General features: G+C 36.6%; 1 protein-coding gene across 1 annotated transcript in view; it reads right to left on the bottom strand.

Moving 5' to 3' along the window:
- Positions 1-1,201: 1,201 nt before the first annotated feature.
- Positions 1,202-10,772, bottom strand: part of CCDC170 (coiled-coil domain containing 170) — a 34,270-nt gene continuing 24,699 nt past the window's right edge. Inside the window, exons 6-10 of the mRNA XM_008943838.1 lie at positions 9,795-9,995; positions 8,626-8,799; positions 7,154-7,396; positions 6,040-6,276; positions 1,202-1,402 (exon numbers count right to left, since the gene is read on the bottom strand). Coding sequence (XP_008942086.1) covers positions 1,202-1,402; positions 6,040-6,276; positions 7,154-7,396; positions 8,626-8,799; positions 9,795-9,995 — 1,056 coding nt within the window. The remainder of the gene's footprint in view (positions 1,403-6,039; positions 6,277-7,153; positions 7,397-8,625; positions 8,800-9,794; positions 9,996-10,772) is intronic.

The raw sequence follows: 10,772 nt of genomic DNA, 5'->3' as shown, positions 1-10,772 counted from the left end.
GCAGCTTATAATGTTTTGAGTTCCTAGCCAGATCCCAAAATTACCACTTACTTGAACAAGTCTCATTTTTCTTAAAATGGCATGCTCAGTTTTAGTAAGTGGTTTATCATTTGCTGAGATACTGCAGAAAGTCCACAAGTGGACAGACATAGATAGGTAAGTCTTCTTTATTATTCTACACATCTATACAAAATATATAATGGGAAGAGACAACTAAAAACACAGAATTATGTTTGAGTGTGCTATTGAAACAGATTTATTGTTCAGATTTCTTTTAAAAAAATCATTAACACTCAGAAAGGGTGATAGACAAGCAGCTTTTATGACTAAAGAGGTAATTCTGGACACCTCATTATTACTTTTCTGAAAAGAAAGACTTTATTAATTCAAGTGTTTTCTGTAGTGGACAAGCATTTTAAAATAACTTCTTATTACCTCATAAGAACTGCCACCTATTTGACCTATGGATTAATTTTCCCAAGGAATACAGCAGCTAGAAGAAAGATTCTCAAGGCATCATGACCAAGGGCAACTTACAATTTTGCCCAATATATCTAGATCAGGCACACAACTGGACCCTATGAAAGAGCCTTTACTGAAAAGGTATAACTTTTTGCTTTGGCACAAGAGCAGACTAAGGAAAACAGCAGGGAGAAAAAAAAAAAAAAATTATCTAAAATTAAAATTGTGGAAGTCTTCTGTCTAATTTCCAGCTAACTGCCCTGAAGCTGAAGTCCTAATGCATGAAAATGCAGAGAGGGGTCCCGTTTTGCAAGAGGAACCGCAGCAAGACAACTCCCACTTTACTTCATCCCTGTCATGCAGAGGTAAAGCACAAGGAATATCACTGAAGCTGGTATTCATTAGCAAGTACCTCCCAAAACTGTGAACTAACCCCAGCTGGCCCATCAATACCTCTGCAATGAAACTGGAGGGCCATACATTATTCACATATTGCCTATTATTTTCATAACTGAAGTCTATGCTGCCTAGGGATTTTCTGTTTGCTCTCTCTAGGCTGCTGGCTTTACTCTATCCATTCAGCTCAGTCTTCCTACTGAAACACTAAAAATGAGCCCAAGTTGGTATCTGTAGAGTAAGGAATAAAAATAAATGTGTTTTCTATGCATGTCTAGAAGGTAGGGAAGCACAAAAGAAAATTTTGCTTTGTTATGTCTCCTTACAAAACCTCAGTTTCTTCTCAGTGAAGAAGCTGTCTGTTTCTCTGTGAGAGTTCCTCTGGTGCCCTTGGCACATCTTTGAGGCAGACACAGGGGAAACAGTGGTGCTGATGTAAGTGAATCAAGCCTTCAAGACGTGTCAAGATCTCATAGTCAGGAAGAGCTAGGCTGGCAATGTCGAGGCCCAACATCCGCGAGACCACCTCTCGGAAATCTGCCAGCTGCAAGACCAAACAAAAAGGAATTCGTGATAAATTAAAAACCAAGCAAAGTAGATGTCTGGAAAAACATACAGATATATGTACACATACAAACACAAGCATTTGTATCAGCAGTGCAAAACATAGGAATTTCTGCTTTTGCTCCATACAGAGAGCTGAAGAGCATGGAATCAGCCTTTTGAGGTGTACCTCAAATAACAGAACACATAAACAGCTGAAGTGCTAAGGACCTTGAACACAAAACACACTTTCAAGTGTTCTTTATTATCCTTCACAAGCATATCTTCCCTGCTGACTCAACAGCAAAAACAGAGGTGAAGACAGGAAGGAGTTGTACTTGACCTAGATGACTGCAAACTATACAGAAAACTGGAAACTCTGGTGGGCAAATCACACATCACAGGCTAGGGGGCTGGCCCTAACCTCAAGCTCCTGAGCTCCTGGCACAGCCTGCCACCACTCCCCTCCACTCTGCACTGTCTTGTGGAAACCACAGCAGAAAGGAGGAAGTTAGAAGAAAGGTGGAGGTTTGGCACATCCTTCAATGTGGCCCTGACTTGCAATAAGGATGTGGCAAAATTCAAGATCCGGTCTGGGAAATACTCATTTTTCTTCTGTGCATTTTTTGAGGAAATATGCTTGTCTTGCTGTATATCTGAATGTGAAAAGTTCCATTCCCACGCATGACAGACACTGAAAACATCACAGAAACATCAAAACCATCAAGAAGCTGGATTCACACACGTGTGGCAGCACCATCACTCCACTAATCATGCTGACAGCTAATGGTAAGCAGGAGATAAATGCTCTCCTGAAATGGAGATAAAACCATTCCTGACATAGGTGTCCAACCCCAAGAACACTGTGCAGAACTCTAAAGCAGTTATAACATCTGTGAAGCAAGCTGCAAAAGCCCTGAAAACAAGGGCTCAGTTTCAAAACTTTGCCAGTTTGTTTCATCCCAGTACAAATCCTAAGGAACTGCCATCAGTTCAGAAAAACAAATAAGGAAACAAAGACAGCATAGGGCAGAAGGATTTGAGGATTCAGTCCCAGCTATCTGTCTTACCAAGGCAGTGCAACGTCTCAGGTAAAACACTGGAACAATGTTAACACCAAGAACTCCCCAAGCTCCCATATATTCTCTTCAATACCAGGTCAGGAGGTCACTGATATGGGGCTCTGGCAGCATGCTAGGCAAGTACAATGTACCAGAAGCTGAAGGTTTTTTCTAAACATCTGGATCACAGGCAGAATGAGCAGGCAGCAGAGCTGGAATTTGCTTCCATAGACACTTTATGCTAAAAGATCAAGGCAGCCCTCTGGAAAGATCCAGTCTTTGGACAAATTAAATCCCTACAAGACATCTATATAGCAAATGCAAGTGATCCACTGGGAGCATATTAGGATCTGCACTTTGCACCAATTTTCTTGCTATCATATCTTGCCTGTTCAACTTAATTACTTCAACTATGAGTAAACCAAATTGCACTACAACCATGTATCAAATGCAATCAAAATAAATTTGATGTGCTGATGCAGATTATTGGTCTGGTAGGATTTTGCCAAAGGGAATAGGTTAAAAAGTAAAATGTATCACTCTGTTTCTGATGGGAAAAGCAGGTCATGTCTATACTGAATGGACAATAAATATGTTAAGAATTCAATAACTTTCATCAGCAAACATCCTAAACGTGAAAGCACACAGAGCCCTTAAAGAAATTCCTTTGAATTTTAAAGTGAGGACTTTTTTTTTCCAATTTAGTAAAAAAATAACACTTTGGGGGGAAAAAAAAAAAACAGAATATCACAACAAACTTTTCTGACTACTATGCTGTGGCATATTAAGTACAGTGCAGACAAAGTTGTAGTGCAGTGAAAATGCAGAAAATGGCTGGATGACAAAGAGTAATTCTCAATATAAACTGACTAAGAGAACCATCATTGTTGGAGGCAAAAATGATGCACCAGAGGACATCAATCTGAATTTTAAAAACTCAAAAAAAAAAAAAAACAAACAGACAAAAAGGGAAAAAAAAAAAAAAGAGAAAAAAATTACAAAGCTAAATTTTCATCTTAAACTTAGTAGAAATTAATAGTCTAAAGAGCAAAGAACAACCAGAAACACTGTGTTAGTTATGAGTTATCAGTTATGAGTTAATTCTTAATTATTTCAATCTGATCTTAATTTCTGACTTCACTTGGGTGTGTTCTGCCTTTCTTTATGATGACAAGACAAGTCAATGTCTTAACCACTTGGCAGCAGTTCAATTCTGAATACTTTTAATGTTGACAGCACAGAAAACAGGCATGCAATGTTATGATGGTATTTAACATGACACAGCAATATCCATGGAAAGCAGGATATACCTGAAAAAAAAAATCATGTAAATGCATGTAAGGAGGAGTCAACCTAGCCACATCAACAACTCCATCAGGTTAGTGCAATTTCAATTTCTAGTAGTTTTCTTAAGATGCACACACAGAGAGGTAACATGACTGTGCTTATATTCAGGTTAAATATATAAACACATGCTCAGAGAAGTATTTAACACCCGCATTCACTACCTTTCAGAGAGAGTGAGAGAAGTCTGGTCTTGCTCAGCTTCCCCCAGAAGGACGCAAGAGTGAGTCCAAAGCAGGTGAAGAACTACACTGGGTTGGGGTTAAGGAAGGGATTCTTCTTGGAGAATGGTTCAGAGAAGTCAGAAAAACTCCTCACATATTAATTAATGAGAAAGTTTAGGAAAAAAAATCTCTGATTTAGCAAAAGTGGCTACATTTTAAGAACATATTTTAACTAAGTCAACTGTTAAGATACAGGAGAGTGTGCTATGAATATTACTGGCAATTCTCATATTCCCAAAATGCCCTGACTGCTAATCAGCACTGCACAAGTATCAGGCAGTAGTTTTGCAATCAGCTTTGCTCCCAGTTTAGCAGCATAGTTCCAGCTGCAGGTATTCAAAAACATTCCTGTGATGTAGATGATTGTGGATGCTGATGAACTATAAGTTGACATTTTTCCTTAACTAACCCAGAAAGCTTGACAACTAGTGCTACACTGTGATGGAGCATTCTGCACTTTGTAGTGCACTTACCTCACTTTTCCCATGTTCTACAAATTTGGCCAAAGAACACTGTGAAAGTATTCAAGTGGCTTGAAACATCTTGAGTTCAGACAATAAAAACTCAACATTTCTGTGTTCTTAGCAAGCGTTCAATGTATTATTCCAGGGAATAATTTCCTGAATACAATTCATACCTTCTGTGTGAGGGATGCTTTGTTTCTTCATGAGACATATGAAGAAGTTAAATTTTCCTGCCAAATTTCTAACCTTCCTTATAAAACAAAAGAGATTTAGAGTTTTCCAGCAAGAAAGATCCCCTGGTTGTTGGTCTTTTCTCTATGTGAGCAAAAACATATTTCTCTAGACTCATTTTTTGAAATAGCATTCTTAAATTTCTTAAATCTAGAGTCATTGCTACCATCAACATACAGTGTAAAAACTTTAGCTGGAAAAACTAACAAAGTTCTAAGCAGTTAGAATAAGGAATTTAAAATTACACTTTTTTATTTTTTACTTTAAAGAAGCATAACATTAGCTTCCAACAATTATGCCATCTATAATGTTGCTACTAAATACAATATGCAGGTCAATTACATAAATACTTGACAATTTTTTTTTAAATTAGAATAGAACATATTTACTAATGTGTTTCCCACAAACTCCTTACACACTCCTCTAAGTGAGTTATCATAAAAATTTTTCTTACCTAAACTTTAACAAAGTTATATGCCACAAATCAACCCAAAATAGTTACATTCAATATTAAGTCTGGTTTGGTTGGTTGGTGTTTTTTTTTTTCTGATCTTTTCCAACATTCTTCGAATTTATAACCTATACATTGTTACACAGAATTATAAAATCATTTAGGTTGGAGAAGACCTTTAAGATCACCAAGTCCGACCATTAATCTAACACTGCAAGGCCATCTCTAAAACATATCCCAAACTGCCACATCTACAAGTCTTTTAAATACCTCCAGGGATGGTGACTCAATCACTTCCCTAGGCTGCCTGTTCCAGTGCTTGACAGACCTTTCAGTGAAGAAATTTTGCCTAAAGAAAAAAAAATCCCCCCTTGGTGCAACTTGAGGCTACCTTCTCTTGTCCCATCACTTAGCCTTGTTGAATCTCATATCATTAGCAAGGAGAGAGCACAAGAGGTGGATGAGGAGAAACAAAAGGAAATGAATAAGGAGAAGTTGGTAACTTTTATAACTAAGATACATGGAGAAAGTATACCGTAAAAGGATACTATGATTTCAAAGCATCCTTTTACTTCTCCAAAAGTATATAATATATTATATATTATATTATATATTGATATAGTATTTTGCAATGAACAAAGAAAACAATGTCTGTATTTATTATTCATTCCCTTGCATATATAACTTGAAGAACATCTCTGCCTCTCAGAGCCAAAACTACCACTCTGGCTCACAAGTGTGAGCTAAAATTTCTTTGATAATGTTCACAAAAGTTTTCAGCACAGCTGGATACCTGCTCCAACTATACTACTTTCTTATATTCAAAGTGACAGCTAGCACTTTTTAAACACCTATACACCTACCTGTCTCTCTCTTTTTGCTAATTCTTCAAGGGTCGTTTTAAGCACTTTCACCTCGTTGGTAACTGCTTCTAACATATTTTTGCTTTTTTCATTATCTTCTGTAGCTTTATGCTCCTTTAAAAGAAGCTCTGATTTGACAGAAGTAAGTTGTTTCTCAGCCTTTTCTTTCATTCTTTCCAATTTGCCTTGAGATTTATTGAGTTCTTCTATTGTTCTGCTCTGCTCCAATGTTTTGATCTGCAGTAACAAAGTAATGTTAAATTTGTCGTATTTTTTCATCTAGCTCAAACAAATAATAAAAATATGAGAAGTAATCGTAAGTAAACACTGTAATGATGTTTCTTGTCACATGTACAGGTAAACTGAAAAACTAAAGGAGACTGGCCAATTTCAGTTCAGTTCATAAAAAGATTTTTGTTTCAAAGACAGCTAATTCTCTACAGGTTTCATCAAAACAGGTAACTGAACAAACAAAAACCTGCAGTGAGAGTTCACTCTCTGCTAGCCCCTGGAAAAATAGTATGAAAAAAGAGTTGCCAAATGTTTTTCTGGTAAAAATCGTTCAGTTGGAACATGCACCTACTTATTCATTTTGCTCCATCAGCCACAAGACACAAAGAAACTCACATAAAATCAATCTTCCTTTCTGCCAGTGGTGGCAAGCTATCAATGACTGCAAACTACTTGTATTCACCTGCATTAAAGCAGGTTCTTTAGTACTGCTCCAACGTAATAAAACACAGAAACAATGAAAATTTAGCATCTTGCCAGGTTTATGTGGAAAAACCCCTTCCCCATACCTATCAGAATAGATCTTCTGTGAGCAATTTATGGGAAAATATAAGACTACAGCCATACCAACAGGAAAGAAAGGGATGCATATATGGTACTTTTCTTACACTACCCTGAAAGTTTACATTGTGCTCTGCAGATGCTACTTAGTATATAAAGATAAATTGAAAAATACAAAAGATATGGTACTATTATATTTCCTTTCCCCACCTAGATGGATTTGAGCAGTTCTCCATGAACCCACTTATTGTAAATTAACTCCAGCTGCATCCAGCTGGAATAGAAAAATGGATAGAAGCATGAACTTAAGCTTTTAACTCACCTTAAGCTCATTGGTTTCAGACAGCTTGGCTTTGAGATCAGTATTTGTTTCCCTTGCCAGATGAAGCTGCTTCTGTAACCTCTCTATCATCTTATGTAACTTTCTGACAGCAAGATTGGCCTCATCCCTCTCCACAGCTAAGGCAGTCCTCACTTGCTTCTCTTCTTCCAGCTGGGTTATTTTCTGCCGCAGAAGGTTCATGTGCAGCTCTTTGCTTTCAAGTTTTTCTTTCTGAGTCTTCAACTAATTTGCCAAATACAATGATATTTGAAAAAAAAATATGTGTGAACAACAACGGTGCTGCACAGATTGTTTTGCAAATTTAATCCCCATGTTGCATGTTTAACTCAAACTCCTATTCCACTCTTGGAAACTCCATAAAGCATTATAAACACATATGCACTAACTTCATACCTCTATATTACCAATTCATGATGCTTCTCCATCCCTCAATTTGTGCAGTACCTTTTAGCATGAATTTACATATAAACGGCACTCTATTTGAACATAAATACTTGTGCATCATTCATAACATCTGAATCTGTCTGAAGTATAAGACACTAGTCAAATACAAGAGGTAAGACAGATTCATTGAGGTGACAGTGGTTTCAGTGGTGGTAGTTTAAGATAATTCCACCTTTAATCAGTAAATTAAGGCTAGTGTGCAAGAATAATCAACATACAGTAATAAGAAAGTTTTCTTTCACTGCTCCAATACAAGGTCCAGCAGCTTAGATTTGTAATTTTGGTTCTTAGGGAACTTAGAGAGTATTAGCATATATTATTATATATATTTAGGTTCTTAGGGAGTATTAGCGTATATACCATACTTCCTGCTAAAGGGACAGTTGCTATAAAAAGTAAAAACAAACAAACAAAAAAATCACAACCATTCAAAGCTATTTTAAACAGACCTAATTCTAAGCTCTAAAACGTTATGATAAGCCTAAAATCAGAAGGTTTCTTCTTATTCTCTTATAATAGGATGATAGAGGGGTGTGTGACTGAATTTGAAAAGATTTGCTCCTAAAGGAGTACAGTTCTTGTTGGAAATGTTGGAATTGTTGAAGTACAACTCAAGCCCTACTAGTTTCTAGAGAAGGTTGTGTAAGATGTCCCCCTTCCCAGTAGATCCTTTCAGATCTAAACATCAATGGTAGTTGCTTACAGAAGTACATTATAAATGTGTCTTTAAAAGTAGGTATATTAAAATGCATAACTTCACAGATTTATTTAAGAAGTTCTTAAAAGCAGTACCCCACATTTAACCTTGGTGGTTTTAGTCATTTTAATATGCAGCCTGGTCAGTTTGCAAATGTTTACTATCTTCCTTTTAAGTAATAGACATCTTGGAAACTCCTTGTACCTATATGAAACTCCAACCTACTGCCTCTAGCAAGCCACTATAGAAATATAGCTATAACCATGTTTATCTCTGAAACAAACAGTAACAGTATGCCTTTTTTGCCTACCTTCCTTCTTAGGCTATATGCTTTAGTCTTGTTTTCAATCACTGCATCACCTTCCAGTTTCACTAACTGTTCTACTCGGGCTAGAATTGCATCCACATTCATATCAAATCCAACTTCTTCTGCTAGACTATCCAGCTTCATCTTCTCATTAAGCTGCTCCAGAAATTTCAGATACTGAGATAAGATGTGGAGAAGTGGATAAATGAATAATAATATTTCATTAAAAGTCCTGAAGTACAATTTAAAAGCAATTCCCCCTACCCCAGCAGCCAACTATACATAGCCAATTCCACTATCCATAAGAAATAATGTACTGAAAGGGTAAGTTTACAGTACACGCTCCTGAGACAATTGCAAATTCCCCATTTGTCCTTTTTTATTCAACATTCATTTAGTCCATGAATCCTTGGATGTACTGTATTTCTCAGCAAGACCAGATCAGTTTTTGCACCTCTGCAGTAAGAGGAGCACTAGGTATGTGTATCTGCTTCTGACTCCAGTTCCCATCCATGGTTCTGCTGCTTTATGTAGCCATGCATTGGCAGGGAAAAATTAGAAACAACTAAATCCCAACTCATAGCAAATGCTGTGAGTGCTCACTGCTGTGAGCTCCAAAGAAATAAAACTGGTCCCAGGGATGCCATGGGTGAGATCCAATGTGACGTGAGGAGACGCAGGAATGTTAACTTGGTCTGTCTTTCTCCCTTCTTTGGAACAGGAAGTTTTAGATGTAAGAGATACTGGTTTAGAAATTGCTTTAAAGATTATTTTATGATCTAAGGATACAAAAGAGTCAAGAACTGCAAGATATTAAGAGACCACAAACCAGATGGTATATTAGAGAAAGACAGAATGATCAGAGAAAGTTTTGAGATCAGACAATCCTTGAAGGACCTCTGATGTACTTACAGTTTCTTTTTTTTTTTTTTTTTTTTGAGGGGGGTCAGGGGAAAGGCAGGATTTACACTAAACAGACTTTGAACTCAAAAGCTTAGCTACTTTTTCCTTCCAAAATTGTTGGTCAAAGAAAAGATACTACTACACCCTACATGACACCTGACTTTGCTAATTCATATTATTTGCAGTACTATAATAATCTAGCTGATCAATTGAATACAATTAGCTGTATTTGCTACTTTTATGCAAAAGAAAATAATACATGTAACTACTTTTTGTTTCTCAAGCTTCAAACCATCTTGTGCCAGTTCTACAGACAGTAATTCATCTTCCAAGTGTTTCAGTTGATACTGGAAAGTCTCAGAATATTTTTCAGCTTTTCTGCCACGCTCCAGAGCTTCTTGGTACAATCTGGTCTGATTTTCCAAATCTTCAGTCAGTTTAGTTACTTGGGTTTCAAGCTGAGACGCCATCTAGGGAGCAAGCAAGACAACAAAATATATGTGGTTAGGTTGGTATGGAAATGTTAGAAAGATATGAAAGATGCATCCTAAAATTATTTTTATAAAGGGTAAAATATCTATCTCTAAAATACATTCATTTAAAAAGACAAAAAGAGAAAAAACTGCTGCAATCACCAGGAGAAAATGGCAAAAGTAGTGACATGTGAGACACAAAGGTGAACAGCAGAAAACTTATTTAAGGTGAGTGAACTGACTAAAAGAGGTTAATAGTGCAAAATAACACAAACTAATTTAGACACAAATTTTCCAAAGATGATAGCAAACCAGCAATACCTGGCCCATCAACTAACATTTTTAAAAGTAAGCCAATAAAACCACTAGTCTGTCAAGGAGCTGAGTGGAAAAAAAAAAAACAGATAAGTGATTTAGAAACTACGTGTAGCACATAAGTGAGAATATAGATACAGATAACTAAATCTCAGAGAAGTGCTTCCCAGCTGTTAACTGTTAAAGGGTGTTTAACTAAAGGACTTTGCTAAAATAATTATAATTTCTGTAATCTAGCCAAAGCCCAAACTGAAAGGATGAAAATCTCATAACAAGAAACAAGACTAACAATGATGAAAGCACTTCTAGCTCTACACTGTTAACTTTGCAACACCTACATATCATGTAATGGATCTCAAGTTGTAAATCACTTATAAATTAAATGCTTGAAATCATCTGATTAGACTACTGCCAAATACTGAAAGACAGTTCTATTCAAAAAAGTTGCTTGCTTTCCTC

The sequence above is a fragment of the Merops nubicus genome, unplaced genomic scaffold, assembly GCF_000691845.1.
Source record: "Merops nubicus isolate BGI_N331 unplaced genomic scaffold, ASM69184v1 scaffold9897, whole genome shotgun sequence".
NCBI lineage: Eukaryota > Metazoa > Chordata > Aves > Coraciiformes > Meropidae > Merops > Merops nubicus.
The sequence above is the reverse complement of the archived record's forward strand: the minus strand, read 5'-3'. Positions and strand labels throughout refer to the sequence as shown.